At 46.7% G+C, this 17,029-nt stretch overlaps 1 protein-coding gene across 2 annotated transcripts in view; it reads right to left on the bottom strand.

Annotated features, from left to right (window-relative positions):
• OSBPL3 (oxysterol binding protein like 3) overlaps positions 1 to 3,777 on the bottom strand; it is a 100,533-nt gene extending 96,756 nt beyond the window's left edge. For both annotated transcript variants that reach the window (XM_044678764.1, XM_044678763.1), the window contains exon 1: positions 3,685 to 3,777. In XM_044678764.1, coding sequence (XP_044534699.1) covers positions 3,685 to 3,777 — 93 coding nt within the window. The remainder of the gene's footprint in view (positions 1 to 3,684) is intronic.
• Between the last annotated feature and the right edge of the window lie 13,252 nt (positions 3,778 to 17,029).

The following is a 17,029-nucleotide window of genomic DNA, read 5'->3' on the forward strand; positions in this document are numbered from 1 at the left end:
GTTTCTCCTAGAATGGCCACTGACCAAAGTGCCCACACCAGGCACACATTTCTTTTTTTTTCTTTTTTTAAACTCTTAGCTTCTGTCTTTAGAATCAATACTGTATATTGCCTTGCCCAGGGACACATAGCTAAGAAGTGTCCGAGGCCACATTTGAACCCAGAACCTCCCATCTCTAGACTTGGCACTCCATCCCCTGAGCTACCTAACTGCCCCCATGGCCACTGCTAACAGTTACTTTTCTACTCCGCCCAGCTTGGCTCTAGATCCTTGTTATATGCTGTCTAACTCCCATTAGAATGTAAACTACTTGAAGGCAGAGACTGCTTTTCCTATTCCAGTGATTGGCAGGATCGGACACAGGAGTGCCGAGTAAATAGTTAATCCAATTCTCTCTCTCTCTCTCTCTCTCTCTCTCTCTCTCTCTCTCTCTCTCTCTCTCTCTCTCTCTCGGTTCTCAAGAGAAATCTAACAATAACATTTACTAAGCATCTACTGCATACCAGGAGGTGAGGCTACAAAGACAATAAATAAAGCCAGGACCTTCCACTCTAACAGAGGAGACAACTGCGTTAAGTTGTGCCACGCCGCATCGCGTCATAGGATGGACTGGGGTTCCGTCCCCAAAGTCTCGCCCCCGGTAAGAGTTGGCAGAACTGATGCTCGTTCCTTTGTCCCGGCCTTTGAGAAGCCAAGGTCTGCCTGAGAGCACAACAAGGCCTGAGAGGAGGCATTTAGTCATAGATGTCAGCAAAATTTCAAGAAAATAATTAACTACATCATTTCCCTCACAATCTGGCAGTAGAGAGCTCCCAGCAGGGGCTTAGCTGGGAAGGCTGAGCCGCTCCTGTGACATTCTCAGTCCAGAAAGTCTCATCTGGGGGTGGATGCTGGCCGTTTCAGGAATCACAGAAGCCACGGCTCCTCTTAAAGAGCAGGAGCTGGAGAGAGCTAGAGACTAGAGGTCCTGGGTTCAAATCTGGACAAAGGCACTTCCTAGCTGTGTGACCCTGAGCAACTCACCTAGTCCCATTGCCTAGGCCTTAGAGCTGTCACTCAGAAAGAAAGGAAGGGTTAAGGGGGAAAAAGTGCAGCAGCCCCACAGCTCCCACGCCAGGGCAATCCATGTGATTAGAAATACCGAGCTTGACGAGGTAGGATTCAAGTAGATGGACACAAGCCTCCCTCCAGCAATGGCCTTTTTGCTGCTATTGTTAGTGGGGTTTTTTTTTTTTTTAAGTTGGGTTCCTTTCAGTAGGGAATTTCCAAAGAAGAAAAAAGTTTCCTCTGACTGTATCCACAATAAATCTAAAAGCTGGCTCGGCTTCAAAGGAAGCCATTCCTGCTCTGGGACCACAGAGCTCTGAGCACACACAGCTGGGTCAGGAAAAGGGATGAGAAGTGACCAGCGCACAAGCCCTACTTCCTGCTCCTTCATTCCATCTTGGAATTCTCCAGCCCTTCCTGCTAGGTCCAACACTAATGCACAACACCAGCAGCCCCAGAAATACTCTCCAGAGCTCGGCTGTCCTGCCACTCTCCCTGAAGCTCCAGGAGGATCTTCCTTGCTGATAAAGGGCCCCTTGACCCTCCTCCTCCCCTGGGCACACGGTCACTCTGAAGACGGAGCAGATGGAAGATAGCCTTGCAGGGGAAAGCCCTGGGGAGCCAGACAGGGGGCTGGAGCTGAGCCTGGAAGGAAGCTGGGGATTCTCCGAGGCGGAGGCAGGGAGGGGAAACATTCCAGGCAGGCCCGGGGCGCGCCAGGGCAAAGGCCCCGAGATGATCTTGTGAGTACAACTGACTAAGCTTTTTATTTTTATGGCTTCTGCACAACAGCTAGAAGTGGACATTTGTGAGCTCGGCCAGTCCACAAGTATTTCTGACGCGCCTTGTCGTCAATAACCCGCCTCGTGGTTCACACGAGCAGGATTTCTGATCCCTCCCCAGCTGGCCCGGTTCCATTAGGTGCTGCCACAGAAGCAGCAGTATTTAGGCTAAAATTGGGGAGACGCTAAGAAGTGGCTGACTCTGCCCTACCGAGGCACCCTGGCTCATTCCCACTACCCTGCGTTGGGGCAATAACGGGAAGAGCTGAGATTTCCAGAGCACTTGAAGGCTTGCTAAGGGCTTTACACACCATATGTCAGTGCAGGCTTGTGACAACCCTGCAATTATCCCCATTTATGGACAGGGAAATCAGAGGGCTGAAGCCACTTGCCTGGGGTCACCAGCTAATAAGGAGCGGGGTAGGATTCGAACCTGGGTCATGCGGCTGACTGAAATCAGCACAATCAGCACGGTGCCACCCAAGGCCGTCGCCCTACAGCCAGCATGGAGTTTTCACAATGGCAGAACCTGCCGCCCTGCTTCTCTGATCATTTCACACAACAAAATTCTTGGCCTCAAAATAAAGAAAGGCAGAGCGCCCGCGTGTTCGGTTCCTAATGAACACAGAGTGTACCTGGATTGGGAACACCATTGTTCTGCCCACACGGAAGGGATCAATAGCAGAGGCTGGAGGGGAACCAAAAGCCTCCCTCCGAGCAAAGGAGATCACAAGCAGCTCCTCTCGCCGGGGGCCGAGGGAAGGAAATGTTCCCTCTGCCCCAGCCTGAGAAGGGCCCTTTCCATAGGAATGGCCAGAGAGGGAGCTCAGGCGTCCGGTGTCCGTGTCTGCAGCCTTGGCTCTCCGCACTAAGGGCGGCTTGTGAGGGTGTCGATCGGTCATAGATGGGGGGAGCATCCAGACCCTTTCGTTTTCAAAGAGGAAGAAACTGAGGCAAAGAGGGAGAAAATGGTGGCAAGAGGGAAGAAGGTGAGGTCTCAGGAGAATAGGGGATGGGGAGGAAAAGGAAGTGAAGGGGAAAAGGAGGTGAATGGAGGTGATGGGGAGACAAGGAGGCGATGGAAGAGAAGGGAAATGGAGATTACAGGGGAAAGTCGCAGGGAGGAGATCATGGGGGGACAGGGGGGCTTTGGGGGGAAAAGAAGGCAGATGGATCTGATGGGGAAGAAGGTCGTGGGGAGGAAGGAAGGAGATAGAGAAGAGGGAGAAAGAGGAGAAGGAGGAGAGAGAGGACACTGATAGGGGAGGGGGAAGTGGTGAGGTGAGAGAGGAGGCAGGATAGGCTATAGCAGCTGCCACTGATGCCAAAACATGTCCCGGCCCAGCCACGGCTGGTTGCGACTCTAAGCACCAACGACTTACTCTCCAGTTAGAAGGGAGAGGGCAGGGGTGCAGCCCTATTACAAGCCTGAACCCACCACAAAGGAGAGGGGGAATGGGCAGGAGCAGCTGCCTCTGCCCTGGGAGGGAGGCACTGGCTCTCCAAGTCTGCGGCACCTCTTCCTTCTCCCTCTTAGTGCCCACCCTTTGCCCGCTAGTGGGCAAGAAGACACGAAAGGGGCTGAGATACACAATTCCAACACCAGCCTGTTGTTCTTTAAGACCTCGGTGAGAGGCCGGGGGAGGAGGCTCGTGGCCCATAAGGAGGGCTGTGAATTCTCTGGGAATTCAATCTCTGCTCAGCTAATTGTGGGGTGACTGAAAGGAAGAGCTGAACATGGAGAACAGGCTTTTCCAGCTAGGTGCATTCGCAGCAGTCAGCACCCTGGTGGGGAGGAGGGATGGCAGGTGTGCCAGGGGCAGTTTATCTTTAAGGTTCTCGGGTTAGCCTTTACCTGTCGGCTCCCCTGCTTGGAGGAGCAGCTGCTGGTGCTCCTAGAAGGAGAAACCAACTTCTGGGACAGCCCCAGGCCTTTTTCGTCACTCATGATGAAGCGGCTGGCCTGGCCACTGGATCTCCAGGCAATCCTGGTCCTGACAGTGGAGGCCAACTCTGGAGTCTAGGGATGCAAAAACGCCAAACAGGCAGGGAGGTCCCTTCTCAGCCAGTGCATTTTAGTGGCATGGTCCGGGTCCGAGAGAAACCTCCTGAAATAAAAGGAAAAGCCGTATGGATCAGACTCAAACTCACTCTCTGTCACACGCATGGATTGTCCACAATGCAGCCAATAAGCGTTTACTTGGACCTACTATGCGCCAGGCACCCTGCTAAGCTCTAGCAACACACAAAGAGAAAAAGAGCTGCTGTGCTCCAGGAGCTTACAGTCCAATAGCTAGATGTCTTAGAGTCAGGTCACCTGCCACACCCTGCCCTGAGTCAGGGGCCTGGGAGGGGGCTATCAAGGAATGCTCACAAGCTGGCCAACCAGTCAGGCAAGGATCTATCCATTCCTGTCACTCTTTGGACTAAATTCAACAGAAAGTTCTTATGATGTGCCTGGAGCTGTGAGCATATAAAGAGAAAAACAAAACCGTCCCTGCCTTCAAGGAGACGACAGGCTCTTGGAGTCCAGGGACAGAGAACAACACAGATGAGAAAATACAAAAGCAAAATCTAAATATATAGAGAGTAATTGGGGAAGCAGGGAGAGTGCCCTGACACTGGGCAGGGGGCCGTCTAGAGAGGCTTCATGTCAGAGGGGGTGCTGGGTCTGAGCCCTAAAGGGAGCCGAAGGTTCTAAGGAGCAGAAGTAGGGGAACAGCAACCCCTCTGGGGCTTGGTAAAAGCCTTTGGAACTTCCTGGGACCAAAAACAATCAAACATATAACTACCTATTAAGTAGCCAGCCTAGGATGGACAAAGATGGTAGAGATGCTTTCCCATCACTGCTTCAATGGAATTCAAAAAGAATTTATTCAGTATCTATAGCAACCTTGCCCTCAAGAGGCTCATATTTTGATGCAGGAGATAACAGGAATATGTATAAAAATAAATACTAGGTGATGGGGGAGGCCGAAGAGTGCCATCTTAGTCATCAGCTTCTCCAGATGAGGCTAAGCTGGTTCTTGGACGACAAGAGCCCACCACTAGGCCTGGTCTGGGAACTTTACTAAAGCTCGTATCATTAGGGAGATCTCGGAGATCTCTATGCCACAATGAAGGATCAAAGGAAGATTTTAGTGGATGTTAAAGTGTCACATGAAGTCTTTGAGTAATTAAGCGATGTAGGAGCCAACCCTTGGGAACCCCTGAGGGACGAGGGCCAATGGGCTTAGGGAAGAGTGGACCACTTGAATGACTGGGAAACGAACAGGTAGAGAGCCTGGCCTGAGCCTCGAGGGATGAGATGTGAGCCATCTCTGCCCATTAACCAAGCACGGGTCAGGAGAGTAGCCTCAGCCAAGGTGAGGAACGTATAACCCTGAGGTGTAGGACAAGATGAGGATGAAGAAAGGAGATCAATGTCAAGCAAGAGCACTCATGACAAAGATGGCGCCCGCCACTGAATTTGCAGACTAGCCTAGGAATTGGCTAATGATAATGGGGGAATATGTCCCAAACTCTCTGAGTACCTCTATTAAAGGTACAAAGTTGTATGGACCCTGCATGATGGCGGTCATACCATTTGTATCCACCGATTGAGAAAATACATGATGACAAAAATCTCCTGTAAATTCTGCACTCCTTTCACATGAATTTGGATTTTATTAATCACATCTAACATCCACATCCATGAATATACAAGTCCAGAGGGCTTGGAGATTTTGTCAGCTTGAGGAACTCCCAGTATGGAAACTCTATATTCATAATCAGTTATGACTTAAAAGAAATTGGAGGGAGTTGCTTGGGACAAAAGGAAGTTATGTGACTCGCCCAGGTCACATACCTGATGTCAAAGGTAGGATTTAAACCTTAATTTTCCTGACTCTGAGCCCAACTGAGCCCAACAGTCTATTCCCAATTTCATGCTGCCACTCAGGCATCTTCTAATGCAATAATCATTTATAAAGCACCTACTATGCACAAGACAAGTTAGAACAAGAAATCAGTCCCTTCCCTCAAGGAGTTTACATCCCATGATCCTAATCCCCCCAAAAAAACATTTATAAATGTACCTACTACGAGCAAGGCACCAGGATATTAAAACAAAAAATTTAGTCCCTTAAAGAGCTTACATTCTACTGAAAGAAGTGAGGGAACCATGCATACAGATAAAGATATAGATGATCATTTAAAAAAAGGAAGGAAAGAGCATGAATTGCTATGAAGATCACAAAAGGCTTCCCAGAAGAGGTGGCGCTTGAGGCCAGTCATGACAGGAAGGAAGCCAATGCTGCAAAGATACAGGGGAGAAAGGAAAGCCATCCAGGCACAGGGATAGCTAATAGAGAGTTGGAACTCTGAGTCTAGGAAAGAACAACCAATTGCCAGTTTGGCATAAAGTGAAGAGGCAGGCAGTAAGCCTGGGAAGGTGAGTTAGATGCTAAATGCTAAAGAAAGGAGTTTGTATTTTATCCTAGAGGCAGGCGAGGAGGGAGAAAGGGATGAAGGGAGGAAGTTATTAACAGGATTTATGGGCCAGGTATTGTGCTAAGCACTTCACATATATTATCTCACCTAATGAAGTAGATGCTGCTATTATCCCCATTTTATAGTTGAAGAAACTGAGGCAGGTAGAGATTAGGTGATTTGTCCAAGGTCACACACCAGCATCTCCGTAACCCCTACTATGTGCTGAGCACTGGGGATAAAAAGAAAAAGCTAATGCATCCCTGTTCTCAAGGAATTTCTAGTCTAATGATCAATGATAAAGAAAGAGCAGCTAAGTTAAAAAAAAAAAGGAATCCAAGCCTGTGCTGTGCCAGCCAAAGCACTTGGGGACAACTAGGTTTGGATCAGAAATCTACTCCATGAAGCTTCTGCTTTTGGACATTTGCATTCTGGTCTTGGTTCTTTAGTAAAAGTTATTTTAAAATATCAAACTCAGCAGTTAGCATAGAGCTGGCATACAGTAGGTGCTTAATATGTTCAATTAGTATCAAATCCTACTTGATTATAATAATTGAGCTTTCTCTGCCCTGATCACTAATAGAATTGGTGCATCATGGGGGTTGGCTGGGGTGGGAAACCCTCTAAGAGTTTGGCAAACACTAACAGGGCATACCTAGACAAAAGGAGGAAGGGAGAATGCAGCAGTAACATGTGGAAGGTGCCCCATCCCAGGGCCACTGTCCCATCCAAGTGCACCCCAGAGACTAGAGAATGAAAATTCTGGGGACAGCACAGCAGAAATGCCACAACTGGATGAACCTTTAGGAAGCTTAAACCCTTGCTTTCTGGGAACTGGCCCCTATGGGAATTTTAAACTATATTATTAAAGAGATAATAGTGACTGAAAATCCAGGCAAGAGAGCAGAGGTGACCAAAAGTCCTTATGGCTTCAACAATGATAGGATTGAATGAAATGTTTGTGAAGCACTTTGCACACAGTAAGTGCCAAATAAATGCTGGTGAGGATGATGATGATAATGATGCCAGGTTAATTTATAGGATTATGATGATACTGGAATGCTTCAGGTACAATTTACTTAGAGTTTTAGCAAAGCATCTGTCAACATCTTTCATGATATTCTTGTGAACAAGATCAAGAGATGGGAGGCAAGATGATAGACTTGGGCAGATTTGGAAGAAATTAAACATCCAGATTGCCCAAAGTAGTCATTAATGGTTCAGTATCCACCTGGAAGGTCTCCAGTGCAGTGTCTCAAGGATCTGCCTTGGCCATAAGTTACCTAACATTTTTATCAATGCCTAAAAGGCATAAATGAAACATATTTATCAAATCTGGAGTTGACACAAAACTAGTTTAGCACATTGCATAAAAGAGCCAGAATTTTAAAAGATCTTGGCAGACCAGAATCCTGGGCTGAATCTCATAAGACAGACACATTTAATAATAAATAAAAAGTTTCACACTTGAGTTCAAAAAATCAACTTCACAAGTAAAAGGATGGAGAAGACACGGCCAAGCAGTGATCCGTCTGAAATACATCTGGGGTTTGTCAGACTACAAGCTCCATTTGAGTCAAGAGTGGGACTGGTGGTCAAAAAGGCTAATGCAATCTTTGATTGTATTTTGAGAAAGCCAGACACCATGACTAGACCTAATGAAGCAGACACTAGTGCCACTGTCTCCTATTCTGGTCACACATGCTATGCCTGGGAGATCATCCTTCTAAGAGCCACATTTTAGGAAAGGCATTTAGGATAAACTGGAGGGTATGCGGACGAGGGTAGCCAAGAGGACCACAGTTCACAGGATCATAGCTTCAAAAGAGGAGAAGGAAGACCTTAGAGATCATAGAGTATAATCCTCTCCTTGTATGGAGGAGACTAAGGCCAGGAGGCCAAATAATGTTTCCATGGTCCCACAGGTAGAAAATGCCACAAATAGCCAAAATTATGTCAGATTATCATCATTTGGGGGCAGCTAGGTGGTTCAGTAGAAAGAGAGCCAGGTCTAGAGATAGGAGATCCTGGGTTCAAATCCAGCCTAACATACTTCCTGGATATGTGACCCTGGGGAAGTCATTTAACTCTTCGGCCTTAGAACTAAAACCTCATATTGATTCTAACACAAGTTAAGGGTTTAAAAAAATAGAATATCATTATTCAGGTGTTCTTTCTCCTTCGTAACATATAAAGGATGAAAAAAAATAGAATTTGGAACATCTAATCTAGAAAAGAGAAGGCTTGAGCAGGAGGAGGGAACAATCTTCAGTCTTTGGAGTCGCTGGAGAAGTGTTACCAAATGTTGATTCTGATTTAATCAGCTTGGCCTCAGAGCTGACACAGGAAAGCAAATGACTTTGGCTTAACTCTAGCTCACTTAAATTCAATTCACATGCAAGTCAGGACATCACTCATGATGTCATTCATTGACCCCCTCTGCAAAGGAAGGACCACCCCCAATGAAGAGGAAGGCACTCATCCCTAAAGTTTGTAGCTTGAAGTCACAAATGTGCAGATTTAGCCACACTATGGAGCGGGGGGGACAAGCACGGTGACTAAACTACCCAACAATGGCATGGGCTGCCTGGGAAGAGAGTGGATTCTCCAACACTGCAGGCCTTCAAGCAAAGCCTTCACTGAATGATAAAATGGAGGGGTCGAGCTCAATGATCTCTAAGATCTATTTTAGCTTCAATTCATTTCAGCAAACCTATCTATAAAGCACCGTCTATGTGTCAGCCATTATTCTAGGTCTTGGGGATAGAAAGGCAAAAATGGAATCATTCCAGGCCTCCAGAAGCTTCCATTCTCCTAAAAGGACACGATAGAGAAGTAAATATAATGTACTGACAAAGTCACTTCAAAAGAGAATGAGCATGAATAAAGGAAGTGGAGGGAAGGAGGGAATCCAGCAAGTCCTACCGTCCAAGGTGGCCCCCGTACATTGTGCTTTGAAGGAAGCTGAGTATTCTGTAAGTGGGAGGCAGCCCTATGATCCATAATGAAATTCACAGATGAATGAATCGCTCTGATAAACCACTCAAAGATGGTAATTGGAGAAGGATTGTACAAATTAGAAACCATCAGGTGACTGGGGCTCAATTACCTCTTTTGAAGAGGCAGAATGCTACCAAGCTGCTGAGCTAAATGCCATCCCAAGCTGCCAGTCTATGTATGAGTAAACACTCTCAGTCCTTCCACATCTCTTGTCAATTCAGAGTTCTTAAAACAAGATTAAAACTATAAATAGCACCCAGAGGATGCGGTGAAACTGAAAAATCTCGATAATTAAAATGAACACACCTGCAGGGTTGCAGAAATAGATTCCCAACTTGGTGTTCTCCTGCCAAACACACACACACACACACACACACACACACACACACACACACACACACCCCTCTAAATATCGATCATCCATTCACATAAAATGGGCGTGGGGGAAGGGGGAATGCAGACTGATTGCAGTCAAGTTAAAAATAGCTAAGAGCTGGCCCCATAGATGAGACACAAGAGGACACCCACCCGGAACTGCCCTACAGCCCCATTCTTTCTCAGAGGTAGGGGTCTCTGGGTGTAGATTGTTCTATATAATATTGGAAGTTGGAAGGATATGCTGATTGGCTTTGCTGAGTTTTTTTCTCTTTACCTTAAAAAAAAAAAAAACAACGCAAACTCTTGGTTTTTAAAGAATGGCTCTCTTAGAGGAGGGAGGGAGAAGGATCTGGGGGAAAATCTAGGTGATATAAAAAGAAAAGATATCGGCTTAAAAAATCCATTTAAAAAAAGTTGAAATGACTCCATGAGGGAGGGACTGTAGAGAGAGATATAAAAATGGCTTGTTTAATAACAGGGCTGCCTGCTGCTGTTGGAGGAAACGAGACGGTAAAACTGACAAGAAGCCCAAATGATGAAATAGGAATGTGGGCAGGTGCTACCATGGTAACCAAACTCAGCTCTTCCATGAAGGCCTCCAGTCTCCAGGTTGCACTTAAGGTACCAAGCTCTGACTGAGGAAAAGTAAAGGGTCAGTGAGAGATGAGGAGTGATTTTTTAAAAAGGGGGAGACAAGAGGAAGAGGCCTGGGGCAATGAGCTGAGAGGCTTTTGGGTACCTTCTAAACATTTGGCAGAAGAATAAGATTGTCAAAAAAGTACTTGATTTGGAGGATAGCTGGGTAGCTCAGTGGATTGAGAGCCAGGACGGGAGGTCCTAAGTTCAAATCCAACCTCAGACACTTCCCAGCTGTGTGACCTAGGCCAAGTCACTTGACCCCCATTGCCTACCCTTACCACTCTTCTGCCTTGGAGCCAATACACAGTATTGACTCCAAGAGGGAAGGTAAGGGTTTAAAAAAAAAAACAAAAAAGTACTTGATTTGGATCCAAGAAGATCTGAGTTCAAATTTTGCCTCTTTGACTTGCCCTAGTGACTCCCTTTACCTCTCTGGAACTCTGCAGATTAAGGATAATACAACTTACAGCAAACAATTTGGAATTGTGTTTCAAAAGGGATGAAAATATCCTGATCTGTAGACTCAGAGATGCTGCAAGTAGGTATTTATTCCAAGGAGAGGAAGGACAAAAAGGAAGTCTCCTATAGACCCAAATCTTTATAAGGCACTTCTTGGAGTAGCAAAGTCAATGCCCACAAACTAGAGAATCGTGGATCAACGTCATGGAATGCCACCGTGTTATAAGGAACAACAACAAAAAAAAAACAACAAGGGAGGACTTCTATGAACAGATGCAGAGGAAAGTAAGTGGAGCCAAGAAAGCAATGATGACAACAATGTAAATGAGAAGAAAAACACCCCCAGAAACAAGTGTTGTCTGATTACAATGACCAAGTCTGGTCTGGGGAAGGGATGAGAGCCGGAGGCTCCCTTCCTAGCTTCTTTGTGGGGTGGGGTGGAGGGCAAGCTACAGGCGTGTAACATTTGCATCCATTCTCAAATGTGCAGATGACTTTTGCTGAACTGCCTCCCCCACCCATGCCAGGACCAGAGAAGCCCAGATTTAGGGCCTCCAAATGTGCCCAGAGGGTTGTCACCAAGAAGGCAGCTCAGCCTCCTGGCAAAGGCAGCTGGTATGAGCAAGAAAGAGTGACTAGGCGGGAGCCTGAAACTTTGGCCACAAAGAAACTGAACAAAAGATACATTATTTTTAAGACTTCCTGTGGCGAAAAGGAAAGAACGAGCCTGTGGTTCAGTGATGGCCCTGATACAGGAGGATGAGTTATAAAATGTGGCTCAAGTGCATGCAGGGAGTCAAGCCGCCACATCTCCCTCCTCCTCCCCCAAATCTTTGAGGTGAAATCAGCTGAAAATGCAGAGCGAGGGAAGCCTTGAGAGGGAACAAAAGTCACCAGGAGCTGCCTGCAGACAAAATCTTCCCCCTTTTTCATCCTCCCATCCCTGACAAATAGACCCCAGCAGCTACAGCTTTCATTGCTGCCCTTTAGCACTCGACAAGCTTCCCAAGTACAAACATGGCCAGAAGATTCTGACTTTTGGATGGCAGCTCACTCCCTTGGTAACAGATGTGTCTAGTCCTTTGGAAGGGTGGCGGCAAGAGCCCAGAGCCGGTAACAGGGACCCTGGACTCGCTTGGCACGGAGAAGGTATTTAAGAGAACTTGACTGATGGATGACTGATATCTTGGCTCATTAGCTAAGTCTCCGCTTCCCCCTTTGTAAATGAGGGACTTGGGGCAAATGCTCTCCAAGTTCACTTCAAGATCTAGGTCTGAGATCTAGGATCCTGAGAACCAGTATGGTACACTGGATACAGCCTTGTTTCTGGAGTCAGAGGATTTGAGTTCAAATCCTGGGTCTGCCACCGAGGGAAGATTAGCAAGTTACTTAGCTTTGGTTTCCTTATTTGTACAAGGGGAACCTTTGTTCTGAGGCCCCTCCCAGTTCTAATTCTATGATCCTATAATAATAATCTGGGACCATAAAGGCACGATGACAGATATTTCTATAGTATTTTAAGGATTGCAAAGCACTCTTCCTATAATTTCTCATTTAAGTCTCATAGCCACTGACTATATGAGCAACAATATGACTAGGAGTTTGGTAGAATGGAGATCAGGAAAGGTACTCTATGTATTACTTGACCCCATTTTGAAGATGAGGAAATTGAGGGTTATAACGAGGAAGTAACTGGCCCATGGTCACAGATTTTAGTCATGTCGTAGGCAGAACTGGAGCTCAAGTCTCTCCATCTACAAGTCCAGTGCTCTGTTAATCAGAATCCATGAGACCCCATTGCTTTTTTGCCTTTTTCTTTAAATGTGATTTCTTATTATTGTCTATTCAAAGAAGCAGCTAAATATTAATTAGCAGGTTTGCTACAATATCAAGCTGTAGAGACACTTATTAGCTCATTAGACCCAGAGGTCTGCAATCACTAGCTTCTTTGCTCGGTTTTTGCTAGCAAAGCATTCTTGCTTCTAAACTTAGGCTAGATCTCACATGCAGCCCAGATGGTCTCTTTATTTTCTGGCTAATCTGCAATTTCCTAAGGAGCTTGATCACTATCTTTTATCATGAAGTAACAATTTTTATTTTAAGGAATTTTCATTTTGGGGTTTGTAGGCCTTTTTTTTTTTTTTTTTTTTTAAACAGAAGCTTCTCCAGGTCCTAAATCATCTCCTTCTTGAGGAGCAATCTATCTGCCCTAGGCTAGGAACTTAACCACTACATTCTCAGAGGGTCTAAATGAAGGGTTTCTGTTTTTCTCCTTGAGAATCTCAAAAGATTTGGCTCTGGGCTGAAATTCTCTGGAATTGGCTTCTTATCAATACACTTCTAGACCACTGTTTACTCTGTGACTAGCTTGTCAAGTATTACTATTATCTTTAGGGTTATTCAGAGCACCTGCCAAGTTAGAGGGAACCCAAGAGACCATCCGGTCTGTCTCATAATTTTCCAAATATTCCCTCTATAACATTTTAGCATTTGGGACCCAGGCTGGTAGCTTAAAGGCTTTCTACCAAGACAACCCATTCCACCACTGAAACAGGAGCACGGATCTGTCTTTTTTCCCTGTTCGGGAACTGAAACATATGCTTACCTCCACTTCAGGATAATTTCTCCTATTTATCATGATTCTTCAGAGGTAAAAATAAATGACATCTCTTTTGCAACAGCTTTCCCTACATTTTCTCATTTGGGGAGGTAAGAACCACAGTGTTATTTCTCCCGCTTTACAGATGAGAAAACAGGGCCAGAGACTTGAACACAGCCTCATGGTCACAGGTCTCACACAATGTGGGATCAGAAGCGAGGTCTTTCTGCCCCTGCATCTAGGGAGAGTGCCACCATCCCATGTACAAGGACATTCAATACTTTGTGATAGAATTCATCTCCAGACTTTGGGGTGTCATGGGCGCCCCCTGAACAGACCACTAGGTGCTCTTACCCTCTGCTTATGCACTGGATGGTTTGGGGAGGGCTGGACATAAGCAGATCTGGCAGAAGGTCACACTTGGTCCGCATCAAAAGCAGTTTCCTGCTTTAGGGCCTTACGCAGGCTTTGTGGCCAGTGGAACTAATTGACAATAAGCTCTGGGCAGAACAGGAAGTTTCTGAGCAGCTTGCCACATGTGGGAGAATTTGCACAGCTGAGAACTTAAAATTCCTGCTCTGGGACTGGAACTGCCCAGCTCACTCTTCTGTCCCCTACCTCATGGTCCTGCCCCTGCTTGTGCCTGCACCATCTACACAGTCAGGGGCTTTAGGAAGAGGAGCGGTGAGGGCCAGGCCTTACCCCGCTGCTGAACGCCCCCTGGGACTGTCACCTATTCTAGTTTAGACCACTCAAAATCGATCAGGTTTGAAAGAATGTGAACACGGAACCTTCCCCCATAAGGCACTGCTTATTGATTAAATGTGATTGAATGTTCTCAGAAATGTACCTGAAAAGGGAGAGAGGAGCTAGAGAACCAGCTGCAAAGCCAGGAAGACCCGCATTCAAATCTTGCTTCTAACGGGGGGGGGACTTTGGTCAAGTCATAGCCTCTCTTAGGGCTCTAGGGAGGTCTCAAAGGCTACAGAGGAGGGAGGGGCTCCACTGCACTGGCCGAGGGAATCTCCCCCATCCCTGTCTCTATGGCTCTGAAAAAAAAAACAAAGAAATGGTGCCTGAAACCGATCCTTTTTCTCGTCTGGGCTGACAGGCGGGTTCAGTGTTTCATGGTTTGTCAGACCCCTTCCCTCTAGTTCTTGTTTTTGCTAAATGGGTTTCCTTTGTTCCGGAGAAGGTTTCAGCAGCAAAGAGGCAGGGAAGGAGCATTCATCCATCCATCACCACGATGGAGAAACAAGGGGCATCAACAACAGCTGTTGCTGTCACTTCTAATTCCCTCAGATGCAAGCTAGCGTGCCACAGGAGATGGGAGGTTGGCATCAGAATCTGGAAGCTGGACGTCAAGGGCTGCCTGACGCCCACAGGCTGAGGGACGCCGGGCAAGCCTCAGGGTGACCCAAGAAACCCTAACACTGCGATTTGCTCATTTACTGACCTGCGCCGGTAGAGTTTCCTCCCTGGGAGGGGCCTGCATTCCTAAAATCACCAGCCACGCCAAAACTGCCCAAAGAAGCCAAACCGCCCCCAACTCCTGGTCAACACGTCCACTTTGCGCAAGTCAGCTCCGACTCAAAGACATTCTTTGAATCATGGCTTTAGAACTGGCAGAAAGCTTAGCTATCACCCAGCCCCAAAGTGAAGCCCAGGAAGAGGAAATGACTTGTCTAAGGTCACAGATAGCCAGGAGCAACATCAGGGTTTGAACATTACTCCACAGCAGTTTTCTCTCTCCCACACCTGCTCCCTCCCTTCTTCTCTCCTTTTAACCCCTTCCCTGCCATCTTAGAATCAATACTGTGTTTTGGTTCCAAGGCAGAAGAGTAGTAAGGGTGGGCCATGGGGGTTAAGTGACTTGCCCAGGGTCACACAGCTAGGAAGTGTCTGAAGTCAGATATGAAACCAGGACTTCCCGTCTCTAGTCCTGGCTCTCTAGCCACTGAACCACCCAGCTGCTGCCACATTCATTTTTATACAATTTTGAGTTCCAAATTCCCTCCCTGAGACAGCAAGCAATCAACTCGGCCTCAATCTTGACCCTGCTCCCTTGGTGTGTGTGTGTGTGTGTGTGTGTGTGTGTGTGTGTGTGTGTGTGTGTGTGTGTGTAAGAACACTAACCACACTCATGCGCCATGAAATCAGACCTCCAAAGTGACCAGCCTGCCTGAGATGCTCAGGGGGCTCTTCATACACCTAGTGGGTGAGACACTTATTTAGTGTAACCAACTCATTTTACAGAAAAAATTGGGGGACCCAAAGGAATTGACTAGATTTGGTGTTGGGTTTTTTTTTAGATTTAAATATTTTATTTTTTTAGAAAAATTTTCCATGGTTACATGATTCATGTTTTTACTTTCCCCTTCAGTCCCCCCTCACACACACACACACACACACACACACACACACACACACACACACACACACACACCCATAGCCAACGCACATTTCCACTGGTTTTAACATGTGGAATTGACTAGGTTTGTGATCATAGGTACAAACTGGCTCAGGAGTCCAAGGTCCTGAGTTCAAATCTTATTCCTCTCACTTCCTAGCAGTCATCTTCTGAATCTCTTTGAGGCAGTTTCCTCCTTTGCAAAATGAGGAGGTCGGACTCATTGGCCTCTGAAACCATAGGACACGCTGTTAGAGTGCAGAGAGGGATAGACTTGGAGTGAAGAAGACCTCATTTCAAATCCTGCCCCTCACTCACTCAAGCAGTCATTCAGTGTCCCTTGGCCTCAGTTTCCTCATCTATGAAATGATGATATTGGCCTCCAGGGTTAACCACGGCCTCTGAGGTTCCTTCTAGCTTTAGAGCTCTATATCTATGGCTAGATTACAGCCTGACATCTAAGATCCCATGAGCATCTTGCCTTTGGTCACACAGGTAGCAGGAAGCAGTGGCAGGATTTGAATTCAGGTTCTCTGACTAAATGTAGCCAAATCTTTTCCAGCACCACAACATTCATTTATGCATCAGACATTTATAAAATGCCTACTCTGTGTTAGGCACTGGAGATACAAAAACAGAAACAAAAAGTTCCTGCTCCTTGCAGGGAAACATGGGGCAAAGCATGTAATAAGATAAGTCAAGAGAAAATGTGTTCAAAGTCAACACAAAGTAATTTCAAAAAGGGAAGGCACTACTAGTAGGGAACAGAGCCTCTAGGAAAGGCGTGGGGTGGGGAAGGTGGGGTGCTGGCATTCCACTCCCCTCCTTGGCCCCACGAAAGCAAATATTCAGCAGAAGACACCGAGGCACGGAGGGTTGAGTGACTTACCCCAGGTCACAAAGAGAGCTGCCCAAGTGGCCTTCAAAGCTGGGTCCTCTGACATCTGAGGCCAGGGCTCATCCCCTCGAGCCCGCTGATTCTGAAGAGGCCCAGCAGGCAGAATTCCTGCCTGCCTCTGGAGTTTTCTGTTAACTGTAAGATTCCAGATCTTCTGGATCCTGCCACAGCTCAGTTCTGGGAATGGGAGGAAGCCAGGAAGCCCTCGCAGAGGCCACAGCTCTGGGGATGCCGGCTGCTCAGGCTGGAAAGCCCAAACTGAAACTTCAGTCAGCCTTTAAATGCAGTTTGGTTTGCCCCAAAAGAACCACATACCGTCCAACCCACTCATCTTTAACTGGAAAGGA

Source organism: Gracilinanus agilis, chromosome 5 (genome assembly GCF_016433145.1).
Source record: "Gracilinanus agilis isolate LMUSP501 chromosome 5, AgileGrace, whole genome shotgun sequence".
NCBI classification, from domain to species: Eukaryota; Metazoa; Chordata; class Mammalia; order Didelphimorphia; family Didelphidae; genus Gracilinanus; species Gracilinanus agilis.